At 34.5% G+C, this 16,448-nt stretch overlaps 1 protein-coding gene across 3 annotated transcripts in view; it reads left to right on the top strand.

Annotated features, from left to right (window-relative positions):
- COL11A1 (collagen type XI alpha 1 chain) overlaps nt 1-16,448 on the top strand; it is a 144,951-nt gene that overhangs the window by 113,914 nt on the left and 14,589 nt on the right. For all 3 annotated transcript variants that reach the window (XM_084528624.1, XM_084528623.1, XM_084528622.1), the window contains 9 exons: nt 264-371; nt 3,361-3,414; nt 4,331-4,384; nt 4,488-4,541; nt 7,668-7,721; nt 8,219-8,326; nt 8,522-8,575; nt 8,871-8,924; nt 10,157-10,210. In XM_084528624.1, coding sequence (XP_084384750.1) covers nt 264-371; nt 3,361-3,414; nt 4,331-4,384; nt 4,488-4,541; nt 7,668-7,721; nt 8,219-8,326; nt 8,522-8,575; nt 8,871-8,924; nt 10,157-10,210 — 594 coding nt within the window. The remainder of the gene's footprint in view (nt 1-263; nt 372-3,360; nt 3,415-4,330; nt 4,385-4,487; nt 4,542-7,667; nt 7,722-8,218; nt 8,327-8,521; nt 8,576-8,870; nt 8,925-10,156; nt 10,211-16,448) is intronic.

Below are 16,448 nucleotides of genomic sequence, written 5' to 3'. Positions count from 1 at the left end.
AGGGAAAATTCTTGTGAGACTTGTAGTATTGTTTGACCTACATTAAACCAAAACATATGCTGCTATTCTGTTTATACAACAGATTTAATTCAATCAAGTTGGTGTACTCAATTGATATTGATATTTGTAAAGATATGTATGATATTTGTAAAGATACCAGGGCTGATTCTGAGCCCTCTCTTAGTTGTTTTGCCAGTGGTATCACAAGAGCTTCTTCTGTTATCTGACCTGCGATATTTTTGCTTTTTGCTCTTTCCAAACAGGGAGGTGATGGGGAGCCGGGCCCAAGAGGTCAGCAAGGGATGTTTGGGCAAAAAGGTGACGAAGGACCTCGAGGCTTCCCTGGCCCCCCAGGCCCCATTGGATTGCAGGTACATTTATTTAATGTTTTACCCTCCACCTGTAAGAAGCCTTATTTCTGTGTTAGAAACTGAATGAGTATTGTCTTCTATTAAATGCATCAGTTAGTATCAGTTAGTAAGAGCTGAAAGAGCCCATATTCATACAGTTCATGTACAAATAACAGATTTAATGCTGAAGAAGATTGGCAGGATGCTCTGAAACTGAATTCCTGGCAGCTGTAGACTTTAGAATGTCATTCAGTAATTCATTTGTTTATTGAGTCAAACAATTTCTGTTTTATCAAGAGGAGGGTTTTTTTTACTGGAGATACACATTTTAAAGAAAATATTCAACCTGGACGAGTATTTAATGTGTCCTAATCATTTGCTGCATTTTCAAAATAGGTTTTGGCAATGTAATGTGTTTCTCAATGATATATCATTACAGCCATCATGTGTGTTCTGAAACATTAGCAGAACTCAGTGAAGTTTATACACTGCTGCCATCATTAGCAGTATACCTATAGTTTCACATTTCTTTCTCTCAAAAACAATGGAGAAGAAAGCACTTTGAAACTATTTCTAATTCATGCTTTAAGTTGTAGTATAAATAATACAGGACTCTCCTTTGAAAATTGGAAAATGATAGCAATAGTGATTAATATATTAAAGAATATGTCTCCTCTCAATCTACTATGTGTGAATTGACTCACCTCATTCAGTAAACCAAACCTTAATCTGTACCTATTATTATATTAAATTCTATTACACAACATGGTTCACAAAACTTAGTGAAGTTTATAAAATATTGCAAACCTCCATGGAAGGTAAATAGTTTATTACTGCACTGACATGTATGTCTTGTGTAGATTCATGTTGCCATTGAAAGTGAAAACTTCTTTATTTTCAGAAATAATCAATCAGGAAAAAAAAAAATCCTAAATTTTCTTATGAATTGTTGTTTTTTACCATTTTAAACAGAGTGAAATTGTCCTTTTTATTTTTCTCAGATTTAGGATACTGTTTCAGGTGATGTTTTTGGAAAGACTAGTATATTTTACCTTCCCATTTTATGTTTAATCAGCACGAAGCTACATAAATATAAAAATAAATTAGCTAAAGAGAGGAATTATTTTTCTGATTCTGATTGTCTTTTATGTATGTGGACCAAAATGTTAATTGTATGAAGTATCATTGAGAAATTAGGAATTTCTTTTATCAAGTAATGCAGTTCTCATGGTACTAATGAACTACTGAGGAGTAATTTTTTCTTTCTTATATATAATATTCCATGGTAATTCTATTACACTTATTTCAATTAAATTCTAGTGATAATACTTAAATTGGTCATTAAGGAAAAGTATTTTTGTTCATAAAAGTGAAAATGTGTTATTTTGAATATTTATTACCTTAATTATGAATTTCTTTGCTGTTCAAAATATATTTTATAGTATTTTTAAAGAAGGGCATTTCTAACAAAAGGAGTAGAAAATCAAGAAAATCTGAAAAACTCTACTAACATATCTAAGTTACCTCACAGTTTATGGCAATTTTACTTAAATATTGAAATATAAAAATATCAAGCACCTCAACAACATCTTGCCAAAAGGAACTGAAAAGACTCCCAAAATACCATGTCCAATAATGAATGAAATAGCAATTCAGTGAAATCAGTAGGAAATTTTCAGTGTTACAATTAGGTGTTCATTGAATGGCTTTTGATAATATTTTCAAAGACATAAATATCAATTAAATGTTTAATTGCCTTTGAGGTTTCATAAATATGGCCTCTGCAAGCAGTGCAAAATGTGCTTTAAATTTAATATTTACAGAAACAATTAGAAGAATCAGGACCTGAGATTGCAACTTTTAAAACAAGCAATGGATATACATACATACATATAGATAGATAGATAAACAAACAACAAACAAACAAAAAACCAGCAGTATCTGATGAGTTAACGTTGGCTTTTTCATGTTGAATGTTTAATAGTAAATAAGCTTTCACAACAACTACAAGGCACTGACAGGTCAGCCAAGTTTTCACTGTAATAGACAACAGAGACATACATCATTTTTAGAAAAGGTATACCTTTGAATTTTAACAAGTCTTTCTGTTGTTCAGATTGTGTCAAAGTAGGAGGGCAGCTGAGAAATAGATATGGTGTTGGCTATGTTTGTACTTCCTAATTTTTATACAGCATTGTAGCTAAGATGACAAGTTGCCCTTTCCAATCTGGTTGGTAATATTTTGATACATACTTTGGAAGTAGCAGAACACTGGAGATGAAACTTAAAACCAGACCTTAATATAACGTAAATCACTACAATGCTATTGGACTCCTTGGCTTGATGCAGAAGCCAAGTACCCTACATTTAGGATTGCCCAGCTTAGTGGTGATAGTGTTTCTAGCTGGGGGAACATTATGCTAGGTATCAGTATTAGCATCATCTACAGTTTCCTTCTCTTGATGTTTGTTACTACACAAACTTGGACAGTTTGCTTGTAAGAATGTTTGCATAACGCAATGCAATGCCTCTCAGCAGGATTCATTACCTCCAGTGGACACCTTGCTAAAGCAGTTTTACGGCTTCCAATACTGAGGTAGCTTAGACATCTTTGCATGCCACTTCACTGTGCTGCATTGATCATGTTTTGTTGACATATATATGTATCATAGCATAAATCAAATTATCCAAACGCCCACTTGGGTTTTGGATAATGATGACACTGTTTTTCAAGTCAGCCACCCTAGCATTTATGTGTGTCCATTATTTTTTTTTTTTAATTTTCTGATTCACCTTGTTTAAACATCCCAGGACTACATATACATTTGCTGTAATATGAAAAATTCATTTTATTTATTTATTACAAATAGGTTTGTTTTGGTTTGGTTTTCTTTTGTTCCCCCCTTCCCCGCCCAAGTTTCACATGTATATATATTGTTTTATATTGATTTATATCTCATCATTCCAGATACCCTACTAATAGTTTTCATATTTCTTCCCTGTGTTTTAGGGTCTGCCTGGCCCACCAGGTGAAAAAGGTGAAAACGGTGATGTGGGCCCAATGGTAAGACTTTGTCCCCATCGGTCACTCTGGGGGCAATGAGTATCATCCTTATACTATTGTATTTTCTCTGTAGCTCACAATTTGATAATTTACTCCTGAATTTGTAGCCTGAGCATGAAACATTTGTGCATTTTGAACTGTCTCTGGGATTTATTTTGCTTTCCTGCATCCATCTTAACTCTAAGATAAAGATTTATATAACTTCAGAAAATACTCTGAAAAGTAGGTAGCAAAGCACCCAAGTTTGCCTGACAGGATAGTGGCAAGCAAGGTCAGGAAAGAAAGAGAAAAGACACCACTGCGCTGAAGAATTTGGAACTGCTTTTCTGAAATAGGAACTTCAGGGCATTGCACCATAGCATCAGGGATCAATGGCACATTTTCCATTGGACTGTAATTGTATGCCAAAAGATGGTAAACATTATTTGGTTATGTTTCTCTGGGTCATCTTGAGACTACATTCTTCAACTGTTTATGCTGTTGTCACAATGCCTTCTGTGCTGGTCTTGACAGAATTGCAAGCTATCTACATTTTGTGTGTGCCTCCAACACAAGGCTGCCTGCTTTTTTACTGCCCATCTGTAGTCACCATGGTACTGTATGGCCATATGGGTGCTACCAGACAGATAAGCTACTCTGAGGTCTTTGTGCATTGGAAGGGATATGTAGGTAACGCACAGGGAAACAAGTCCTCATGATTTGCAATCATTAGATCATTTTCAGCTCATGTACTATGTATCTTGGATATTTTTGTGAACTCATGCAGTGGGCTGCAATCTAGCCCTGCTGTTGTTGTAGCACTGTGAAGATTGAAAGTCTCTTACAGATTGAAGATATGATTTATAGTTGGCCAAAGAAGCCCCACTGGACTTTTATTCTATGATTTTAAATATACCAAATTGTCTCTTTGATACAGGGTCCACCTGGTCCTCCAGGTCCAAGAGGTCCCCAAGGTCCAAATGGAGCTGATGTAAGAATTAATCTATTTTTCTCTTTAAATTCCTTTTGAAATTCAGTAATAAGCAATATATTTGGGGTAACTGTACTTGAAATAACATCTTGTATCATTGCAGGGTCCCCAAGGCCCACCAGGCTCAATTGGCTCTGTTGGAGGTGTTGGTGAAAAGGTGAGAATGTTGATTATGTCATACCTAGAAGGAGAAAACGTTGGAATAGGAATATATATTTTGATTCTTCTTTGGTGCTATACAGATATGTTACAGTTCCCAAATATCTTTCGTTAATAATTATTAATAGTAATCAACCTATACTTCTAATGGCTGATTTACCATTGTTGTTTATTTGGTTGTTTGTTTTCTTTCACATTTTACATCACAAAATTATTTAAGTATTAGGCAAGAGATTTGGGGGAGAAGATGTAGTTTTTGGAATGATTAGTAAGTATAAGGCTATGGTGATTTCCTTGGTTACACAGTTTAAAGTAACATAATTGGCTTCAACAGTATTATTTTTATTTTATACTGCTGTGGCTTAGAATATCGTGTAGCCTTCTACCTGGAAGGTTAAGAATATAAGATACTGTCTAATGTATCTGTGGTAAACATATCTGTGAGATGAAGCAAAAGTCACATCAATATGTGTTTGTTCCCCGTAGAAATAGATATAGTTCCAATAAAGTTAAAGGTTTGAAGATGATTTAAGCTAGTTGAAAATCTGGAAACAGATTTAGAATCCCAACAATCATCACATTAAATTTAATTCAACATGACATTCAGATTTGTGTATCCCTAGTTGTCATTTTTATTTCCTCTTGCTTATTTCCTGTGTTATCTGCATTCATACAGAGAAGCTTCCACGTATATTATTTTGGAGGTTTTATTTCTTCTAATTACTTCCTTCCTCCTTCTCAAGTTGTAGCATATGACTGTTTGTTTTCCTAGTTAAGACTCCTTTCCTCTTAATTTCAGTTCCATTTAATGAGTTCTGCAAGCTGAGAAATAATGGAGAGTTGTTTTTGTCAGGAGGAGTTTTGTTTTTATCACATTGTGTTACTGCAATAGGAGGACTGTTCACGCTTTTAAACAAAACCAAAGCCTTTTCCCTTTTCCTCCTCTTCCCACATACTTTTTTCCCCCCAATGTATTATTATTATTGTTGTTGTTATTATTTATTATGTCGGCATACTTTGGCCTATGCTCCCCCTCAAGAGATATATCATACTGTAGATAATATAATGCAGTGCTGATTGGAAAAATATTTTGGCATCCTTCCTGTCATTGTTGAGGAGTAGCAGAAGATCTTTCATCATTAATACAAAGACCCCTTCTGTCAAATTATAAACACTTTTTGACACATTTAGTGCCATGTATTTTTAGCTATCTTGTTTGTTCCTCTGCTGTACACACGAAGGTTTAAATGTTCAAAGAAATCTGAAGTACAAACGTGCATGTAGCCTTGCATTATTAATGCCTGTATCCTCCATGGAGCAGTCCAGAAGTTTAGAGACTTACACTCAACCAGAACTACCTAAAACCAGCTTCCGCCCAGCAATTATTCTCTTTGTTCTGCTTATAATTAAGAAAAAGGGGAAAAACAGAATGTACCAGCACACGCTGATCTCTAATTTGATATCAAAGGCCTAACATAAAGATATTCTAAATATTTGCTCAAAATTGCTCAAAACTTTGCAAAGCTGGGCCTTGGATGTTTACATCAGTTGAAAGCAAAACTACTGTTCAGAAAATAATAAGGAAATGAAGATTATGAATTTTCTTACAAAGGATACTCAATACTTATTGACCTGAAGTATCCATCCACCAGACATATTTTAAAATATGCTTTATCACATAAACAATTTTAAGTACTAAGAGGGATTATTCATTAAGATCACTGTAAAATTAAGTGTGTCTAATTAAACATACCACAGTTTCTAAAGGCAACTTTACCCTTTAGAAGTGTCCTTTCTAAAAGGTATGTTAATATTGCCCCTAAAATTCTGATAATCTGTTAATTACCTGATTCTGGAATTCACCTGGGTAGTCATATCCTATTCCATTTATATAATTTAATATTTACATTGGGCCAAGTTTTGGTCCTAGTGAGGTCATCACGCTGACGTTAGCTTCTATAAGAAGAAAAAAAAAAAGGTATCTACAGTATGAGGTTTGTTTAAATTTCATGTTTTATGATTTATACTTTTCCATTGCATGGAAATGAGATAGATGCACATTGCATTAATTGAACTGTCACAGGGGCATGCAGGTCATACAGGATATGAATGACACACAAGTTTAATGGGAAAATGGGGGGGAAAATCCCCTATTAACAACCACAAATTGAAAAAAAATCCTCTGGAATAAAAATATATTGTTACCACAGCACTCCATGACAATTGGAAAGCAAGTTCTGTTATCCTTTCACAGATTTGTGTATCTGTGACACTACTAGCTAAATATTCTACTAACAGAGTAGTTTATATAAAGGTTTATTTATCAGTCCACTGAGCTAGAAAATAATCAGTCATAACTAAATTTGAAAATGAACAATGACAAAGAATCTTTTACATGTATAATACTATGTATTGGCTCAAAAAAAAAAAAAAAAAAAAAAGAAGAAGGAATTAACTTTAATGTTCAATTAATAGTGTATAATCTTTGACTTGTATGGATTGGTGTTCTCATATGGTGTTTTCAAAGCCATCTGGTTTACTAAACAATTTCCATCACTAGCAATTACATAGCATATGCTTTTATGGCCTGTGGTAAAAGTTTTACTAACGATTATGCTATTACTTTATCCTAATAGATTTTCTTTATGTAATTATTTATTTTAACAGTAGCTTCAGCAATAATGTCTCTACTCAATTGAAATTAATCTCCAAATAGTATTTTCTTATTTGTAGGGACTTACTTCCAGGCAAAAATATATCTTAAAGGGAAAATATACATATATACATAGTCAATATACTTCTTTGGCTTTTCTGTGACTAGAAAAGAAGAAGACAAACAGGAAATTTGTAATGTATGGGATAATAAAAGGGAAGAACTTCCAAAGCCCACAGGGAAAGTTTGTCTTCCTGTCTCACTAAAAGCTTAGTTTGACAGATTCTTTCAAAAATTTCAGATTCCAGTTCTGCAAAAACACATGTAACAACTGCCTTTAGGTAGTCTCAATAAAAGACAGTTCCTATAAGCTGTTAACATGAATAAGCATGCAACGGTATGTAGTAACAGAATAAATTCATAGAAATATTCTACCTGATGACTCATTAATTTATCCTTACACATGTACAGGGTGAACCTGGAGAAGCTGGTAACCCTGGACCTCCTGGAGAATCTGGAACATCCGTGAGTACTTTGATTTTGTCTTACTAACCTGTACGGTTAACAAAGGTATCTGGTAGTGCTTGCTTTAGAACGCATTTAATCAGATTAATTGTGTATGTTGTCTTTAAATTTTCAGTGAAGAACTTGAAATGCAATTTGTATCCTTATAATTATAGCCATATCTTGTACTAATGATTAGAAAATAAAGCTGTGAAGATTTCGTAAAAGAGTACCTATTTGTTCTTCCCAAAGTATTAACTTTTATATGCGTATTTATCTCTCTGGAAACGGTTCACTGATGCAGAATAGGTTCAGACTCGCATCTGGGTGCAGATGCTGGCAGTCGGACCTGAGATACACAGGTTTTCCAATCTGAGGCTGAGGGCCTGATTTCCCATTCACATGCAAACCATTTATTGAATAACATTGTCCAGATCTGAAAAACAGTTTTGCCACTAATGTGTTTTTAGGCATTTGATTCCTAGACAATATTTTTTGTGTTCACATGATTTCTACAGGGTCCAAAAGGTGAAAGGGGAGAAAAAGGTGAGGCTGGTCCACCCGGAGCAGCCGGACCACCAGGTGCTAAAGGACCTCCAGGTGATGATGGCCCTAAGGGTAACCCAGTAAGTAAGCTTAATAATTTTAACAGAAAGCATTGTGAAGCACTGCTGAAGTTCTGTTAAATACAGAGCTACAAATTAAATTCTACATTTGAATTAACTTCATTATATTCTTCACAAAACATTTCTATTGACTGCTGTCTGCTTCTCAATGGATGACATATTCCTGTGTTGTTTTTTTTTTCCTGACTTATTTAGGGTCCGGTTGGTTTTCCTGGAGATCCTGGTCCCCCTGGGGAACCTGGTCCAGCTGTAAGTATATTTTAAGAACAGATTTAGGTCCTGGTCTTAGTTTTCACTGAATTCTAGTTACTCTCACCTCTTCTCTGTTTGAGAATGAGGTCTTTCTTGTCAGAGCTGTTGTTCTGGCTGTTCATATATTTCTTAAATCTAACAAAAGGTTTGGAAATCTTTAAAAAGTTTTGAAAATGACTGTCCTTAGAAAAAATCCTTGTAGAAAAACTGTATTCTTATCTTGATATATGAAAGTAAATTACTTATTTTGTCTAAATTTTGTCTTTTGTTTATTTTCACATGATTTCTGTAGGGTCAAGATGGTGTTGGTGGAGAGAAGGGTGAAGATGGTGATCCTGGTCAACCTGTGAGTTGTTTCATTCATTTTGTTTTGGCTGCATGTTCTCTCCTACGCTAAGAAAGTACTTTTTGCTGAATCAGTGGTTTCTGTAAATTCATGCTCTTAAAAAATATTTTCTAAATGGATTCTTTTTTTGTATTGTACTGAAAAAATATCTCATTATTTCCTTGTAGAGATAGAAGTATCTATATAATACACACAATCAAAAGCAAGAGGTCAATTTCTTTTAGAAGTAGAAACAAACGATGTGTTAAGAATTTGTGCTGGAGCTGCTGAGAAGCACTAAAAATAGAGCAACTCTGAGCATAAGAAAGTAATGCAGCAGCAAAATAGTCTTCATTAGCTCACTTGTTGAAATGAAGCAAAATCTAGGAATTTCTGCTGTATTTCATGTTAAATCTATCTGAGTAATACCCATATTAATCATAAAAGCTCTTACCTTTCTGGAGATTCCTATGTTAAAGCATTATGAATTTCATTTTCTGTTGCAAAAAGCTAGGGCTTCCATTTTGGAAAGTCTCTTAACAGCTCTGGAATTTCTAGTTATCAGGGAAATACAGTACAATACAGTACAACTTGAAAGAAAAATGTTAGTACATTGGACATATGGTTGCAACTAAGTTATAAACTGGGGTTTAACCTGCAAACTTCAGGATGAGCATCTGTATGTCTTACTCAAGAATAAGTACTTTTAGAGTGTTGTGTTCATGAAGAAAAAAAAACTGTTCAGCAACCCCAAAATATTTAAAAGATTATTACAGGTTAACCTAAATGAAGTAGGCAAATGGCTTATCAGTGCACAAAAGATTTTCCATAGAAGACCACGTAGGGGCATTTATTTTACAGATGTTAGTGAAAACTATAGCAAAAGTAGCAACTTGAGCACCTGAAAACACAAGAAACACTTCTTAATAGAGGTAGGCAGTAGTCTAAGATCATATGCTACTTCTGTGCAGCCACTTTCTGGGCTGAAATGATTTGTTTTAAGCAGGAAAAGAAAAGAGTGGTTGCATTTTGTACACTACCAAAACCTTTTAAAATCTGCAAAAGACTACCCTAAGAAAGTATTTGCTGATTAAGCAAGTATCATTTCTGTATGTATATTTATGTACTACATAGACTTCAACAGACTTTCTGTCTATTGAAGGGGATCAACACATTGCAGACATTTGTTGAATTTAAGAAGGACTATAACTTTTATCTTTCGTTACCACTAAGCCTACCACTTTCCACTGCAGGGTCCACCAGGTCCTTCAGGTGAAGCCGGCCCACCTGGTCCACCTGGAAAGAGGGTGAGTCATTTCTCATTGTCTCTTGTACGTTTCCCTTTCTGAGACATGTTCTAGAGCACTTCAGCTACTTGTTTACTTGTAATATTAAGTAAATTTAAGGTGGTCTAGAAGCATTGTCAGAAGAAAATTTTGTTACATTTAGAGCTGCATTTAGATCATGACAAATCACGAGAGGTATATATCCATCAGCACAAATGCCCTTATTTGCCAACATCAAGCAGAACAAAAACACATGGGGAAGTGTCTATACTTGTCTATGATAACATGTTTTTTCTTCTCACCCAAGTGAGTTCAGTGTCTGCAAGGTTAAGAAACTAGTATTTTTCCTGTTTTGCTAATAGGAGTGTGACAATGAGAGTAATATTAGACATCATCTTTAGGCATATGACTGCTGGCAGAGAACAGAAAGAAAGTGCCTGTTTTGGTGTCTTTCACTTATGAAATAAAATAATTTGAACACAACTTCTGCGCAAATCTATGTCATCCCCTCCACATACAAAATTAACAAGCAGACATTTCTATAGCTTATGAAGCCATTTCATTATTTCTAAAATCTTTGAAGCTTCACAGGCTTTACAAATACAGTTAATCAAAAACAGTAAGTAATGTTATACTTACAGAACTGTAGTAGATGTATCAACCTTCAGATCTCTCTCAGACAGCAATTAGATGCAGTTTTTACACTTTAAAAAAAGATAGGGGGAGCATCATTAAATGTAAGCTGAGAGCTATTTAACAAAATGTGTTAAATTGCTCTATTTAATGGGCTTGAGTGAACTGACATGCCTAATTAGTTTTATCTATTTTACACAATAATCTATTTGCTCCACAAGCTTGCAAAACATTTAAAATATTATAAATGATTTTGGTAGCATTAACAACCTTATCACTAGAACTGCTAATATTCAGTTGAGCCATAATTCAATTAGTATGTTTGTTCTACATCAGATTAGAACTTCCTACTTTATTATATGGAAGGCAGTAGTTCATTCCTAGTAGATAGGATATATTGCTATTTCTAGCTAGGTAAAAAACACTTCAGAAATGCAAATGCATCTGTCACCTGGGCTTTGACACAATTCCAATTTATGAATACTGTGAAGAAAAAAAGGAAAAATGTATGGTAAGATACCTGCTATATTTGTAGGTGTTCCTGCCCATGGCAGGGGGGTTGGAATTATATTATCTTTGAGGTCTCTTCCATCCCAAACTGTTCTATGATTCCATCTAAATATTGCCAAGTAATCTCACTCCTGTATTCTGAAGAAAATTCTGAAGTTTTTAGAATCAGATTCTACATTACTTGACTACCTGAACGTTTCAAGCTTGTAGAGAGTCTGTATGGTATTGATGTCATTTTAGAGATAAACAGTGAATAACTGAAGGCTTCATACTTTGCTAGCAGAATGAACAGTAAAAAATGTTCTTCATTATTTTTCATCAGTAGTGTAATAAATGGCTAAGTCCCAAATAGGATTGCAATCGAAGTTTACAATTTATTAAATGAATAGAGGTAAGCAAAAAGCGCTGGGTGCACCGGGAGTCTCTGCTCCACCAAGACACACACAGGTTACATCAGGCAGCTGGTTTTTATGCTCCTAGGCTACTACATATTCATTATGACTTCTAGGAAAGGCAGCGTTATTATAATTAGTTCCCAGAATCCGAACCCTCCTACTGGTGCATGCGTATCAGTCTCTGGTGGTCCCTCTTGGGGCCTCTCGTGCTGAAGTCTCGTAGTCTTCCTCCCAGGCTTTTTTTCTTGTCCTCCTCCTTTGTCCATCTTGGCCAGATGTCAGAAACTTGTGCAGCGTCCCCTGCAAGCTTTGTCTTTTAGTCATCCTTCAGCTTTCCCCTTCACCTTAATCTCTTGGCCAGATATCATGTTCCATGCAATAGTCATAATAGTTAGCAGTTATTCTGAAACCCCTTTGTTCTCTTATTGACACAAATTGCTGGACTATTCCTTTGCAAGATACAAGAACTGTATACATTAACCACTCTGTTTTGCTTAGACTTGTGGTTATACAAGGGTATGTAAGACAGGTCACATCCAGCATACCATGTGGCCCTAGCATTGTTGCATATTGACACGAATCAGATGAACACATTTCACAACAGCATGGTAGAATCAGTTTCAACAAAAAACCTCAGGCAGTGTCCTTTCATACAGATTTGAAGGACACACAATTTCAATGAAGGTGCTATGACCAAATCAGATAAATACATGTTCAGAAGGCTTTATACATCTAACTAGTTATGGTGCAAGTAACCATAGTAATTGTGCATGCAAATCTACCATGGATTTGTGCACATACTGTTTAGAAAATTAGACCATAAATCCATCAAGGGAAACACTCAGCCAAATCGATTTTATCATTAACAACCAAAATGCCATATTCTCCAGTTCAACAGAAGAGAGGATCAATGCAACAAAATAGTGACAGATTTTAAAATACATTTTAATTTGATCAGACTTTTAGGAACTACTTTAGTATTGACTAAACTCTGGTTTTGAATTCAGCGATAAAACTCCCATTAACTGTAATGATAGGAGAATTCCAAAATAATAATTCTTTTAAGGAGCATCTTGTCAATGAAACAAAAGGCTTTACTCAATATTTTGAATGCACAAGAAAAAAATATAGCTACATAGATACACACGTCACTTTAGCTGGATAGTCAAGAGAGGTTTTCTTCTATGTAGGTTCTATCTTGGTTTATAACTTCTAAGAAGAGATAGTTCTAACAATGAAAGTTCAGGAGTAAATGTTGGAAGTATTTGGAGAAAATGTATATTCTTTGGTTTAAAAATGTTGTCTTGTATTAAATAGCCTCAAAGAAGGATATAGTTCTAAAATAAAAGGGATGTACTCAGAAACATTTACTGATCTTTCTTAGTTAAAAATAGTCAGCTACTGGAATACTGATTGCAGAATGTGAATGAAAGTAGTGTTGAAGTAAAAGCATGCCATAATTATTATTGAAGTCAGACACACCATCGAATCCCTTAAGTTCTCCACTGATGGAAGTCAGCCTAGATTCTCTAGAAAACTTGAGGCATTTGCATGTATGCATATTACCTTCCAAGCTGAACAGACAAGTAGTCTATTACAGCTTTGGTACTAGGAACCCCTTTTCCAACTGTTTTCCCATTATGTGTGTTAAACATTTGTAGTATTGCTGTCTGAATTTCTCTGTCTGCCAAAAAAGAAGACTGAAACTTGCCCCACAGAAGGATGGGGTGATTCTGAAAGTGTTGTTAAGTGCTCTGAAGACAAAAACTGCATTAAAGTTAACTGTGTTCCTGGAGCAATCTGAGTCAGCCAAGGAATTCACAAATTGCAGTAAGAGTTCTCTGCTGTATTCTTGTTGCTGATAACAGCACCAGCATTGGCCAACAGCACAATGTATGAAGATTGCATTTCTGGAGAGGTAGAATGTTTTTCAGTTTCTGCTTTCAATGTGGGAGATAAGTGAGTTGTCATCTCTGAAAAGTGGAACATCTGAAAAGGCTTCCGTAGGTCAATATTTCCTGATCCAATGTCTGCTTGTCTAGAAATGTAGACACAAAACCTAAATCACTCTACAGTTAACATGATGCTGTTATTTTTTTTCTGCAACTTAATTCTTTGCACCCACTCTTTGCACTTTTTTTGTTTTGCTGTAGAGTACTGGGTAACATAGTATGGGTAGCATAGTTTGAATGCTTTGATTTCTATCTGACAAATGACAAAAACAGCATGAGGAAAAGGCACCATAAAACAATATTCATTTTCTTATCCATTCTTACAACAAATAACATACCCAGTTGATAAAAGTCAACACAGGAAGGCTTCGCTTACGTTTCTCTCAGCCTTTCGGTGTGCTAGGCCATTCAGCTGTGTAATTAGCTGCTTGGCCATTTTATTAGACTCAATTATATGTCTAGATCACATACACCTAAGGTTCATATATTACTCTAAGAAGTTAGAATTTAAAGAATTTCAAGACTTAGATACATCGTTATTCTAATGTGGAGTGTATATTGCCTGCTTTCAATAAAGAAACAGATGTCAATTCTGCACCATAACCAACTTCTAAAATTGGAGAACTAGAAACGTATTTGTTTAGTTCCCTTTATGTACTATGTTGAAGAATTTAGAAAAAAAATAAGCATTTCTATGAAGTTCTGCATCTATTTTTTCTATAATATCATACAGGATATCAGCAGAATGCACACACCACTTAAAAATTAAGCCATTTTGTGATTGAAAATACATGAAATACCTAGAAATATGGCAGACTAGGTTGCTATCTTAACAGACTGATGAAATGTGATCATGTTTTTCTGTGTTGGAAATCATGGTTTTGGTTAGAGGACAGATAGCTATTAAAAAAAAAAAAAAAAAAAAAAAAAAAAACAGTTGAAATTATTTTAATGAAAATCACAGATATGGAAGAACAGACAGGAATGTCCAGTAGGTTCGCGTAACAAAAATTGTGAACAGGTTTGTTTCTATATAAATTCTTTTGTCTTCTCAGTTCTGTATAAGGCAATACATCCAAACTAAAGTGTAACAATCATCATGGTAGCTGGGTGGTGAGGTTGGGGAGCCATGCATTAATGTAAATTATTGCTATCGAGATCTTTTGTCACTTTAAATTTATCAGACACTCCAACAACTCAAGTGTAGGAAGGTAAATTAAATAACAATTAGCAGTGTTTCAATGTAGAAACACCATCTGTGCCATGCCAGCAATCACAGCCTGTTAGCAAGTGCAGTTCATTTAGCTGCTTTGTGCTTGGTGCAGCACTGGCACTGTTTGATAATGAATGTACCCTCTTTGTTTAGCAATCATGATTCATTGTATTCGCAATTTAGTGATCACAGTGTTTTGAGCTCTGTTAATTCAAGTTGCAGCTGCATTTCTAGATTCTGTAGAGACATTTCTTAAGTACAAACTATCACACTTTTTTTTTAGTTTCTTAGGCAAGATAGATTATAACTGATACGTGAACTTGAGTTAAAGGAATTTCCTAGAAGTAAAGACAATGGACATGTAAATTAATTCATGTAAGAAAGATACACCCTACTTCTAAAATATTCCTGTGTGTTTTTTTTATAACCTGATAATCATTTTTCAAATTATCATGCCAAATTGTGATCCACCCAACCTATCACAACCTACACATCAGAGACTTATTATTGTAACAATATTGATGCAAATTTTTCTTCTGGAATAATGTATGTAAAAAGAAGAAATATGTGTAGAAAGAAAAACGCTATTAGATCAAACTGAGATCTAAGGCCTTGATTTCACAAAACTTTTTTTTTTTTTTGTCTATTATGAATTTAAAAGGACTAAGTAAATGGAAATAGCTGGCTTTCCTTTTTTTTCTGTTGCTTAGCTTAGAACATTTTTTTAAATATTTCTACATTACAAACTGTTGCATTAATGAATAGATTATTCTTAGAGGGTTAGTTTATAAATTCAGAAAATCACCTTGTGTTTGATTATGGTCCCTTTTCTATCCCTTTGCTTTAAGCTGTTCATTGGATGGCAAGAAATAACTATTTGTAGTAAAGACATTTCCCAGGCTAAAAATTAACCTTGTAGGAAAATAGTTGGTCCATAATCTTGAGTGCATCTTTCTAAACTAAGTATATGTAAGAGAGCCATTTTTAGAACAGTACATTAGATTCTAGATACTGCCTCTTTTCGTAATTGAGGCTATGAGTATTAATTCCCCAACCTGAAAATTAAACTGTGATGTTCTGGCAGAAAAAAAAAAATGCTTTTTTATTTTTCATTGAAACCTTAAGAGAATTAAAAATGGGTGACATCAGCAATAGGTAAACATAGTGCTGCTGGACTACTGTCCAGCAACTCCTGTCTTATGGCCTTCACCTGAAACTTACATGTAACCCATTATTACATCCTCCTTCAGTACCAGGTTTTACTTTCTTAGTAAAATAGAGCTTTTGTAGAGCAATAGCACAAAACCTACTACCAGGAACTGCTTGTTTGCTGTGTATTTTATTCATTCCTTACAACCACTAGTAATGCGATTTATTTTTTTCTCTTTCACATTTACTGAATAATATTGAGGCATGTATCAACTTTTGGCTCCAAACACATTTAAAAGGCGTATAACTGACTTTGAGAATAAAGAAGTATGTGCCATTCTGGGCATTGTATAATGCAAGATTTTTGAAATCTTAGATAGATTTCTTTTTTGAAATCTTAGATAGAT

This window comes from Aythya ferina, assembly GCF_964211825.1.
Source record: "Aythya ferina genome assembly, chromosome: 8".
Taxonomy (NCBI): Eukaryota; Metazoa; Chordata; class Aves; order Anseriformes; family Anatidae; genus Aythya; species Aythya ferina.
This window is presented reverse-complemented; position numbering and strand designations above follow the sequence as displayed.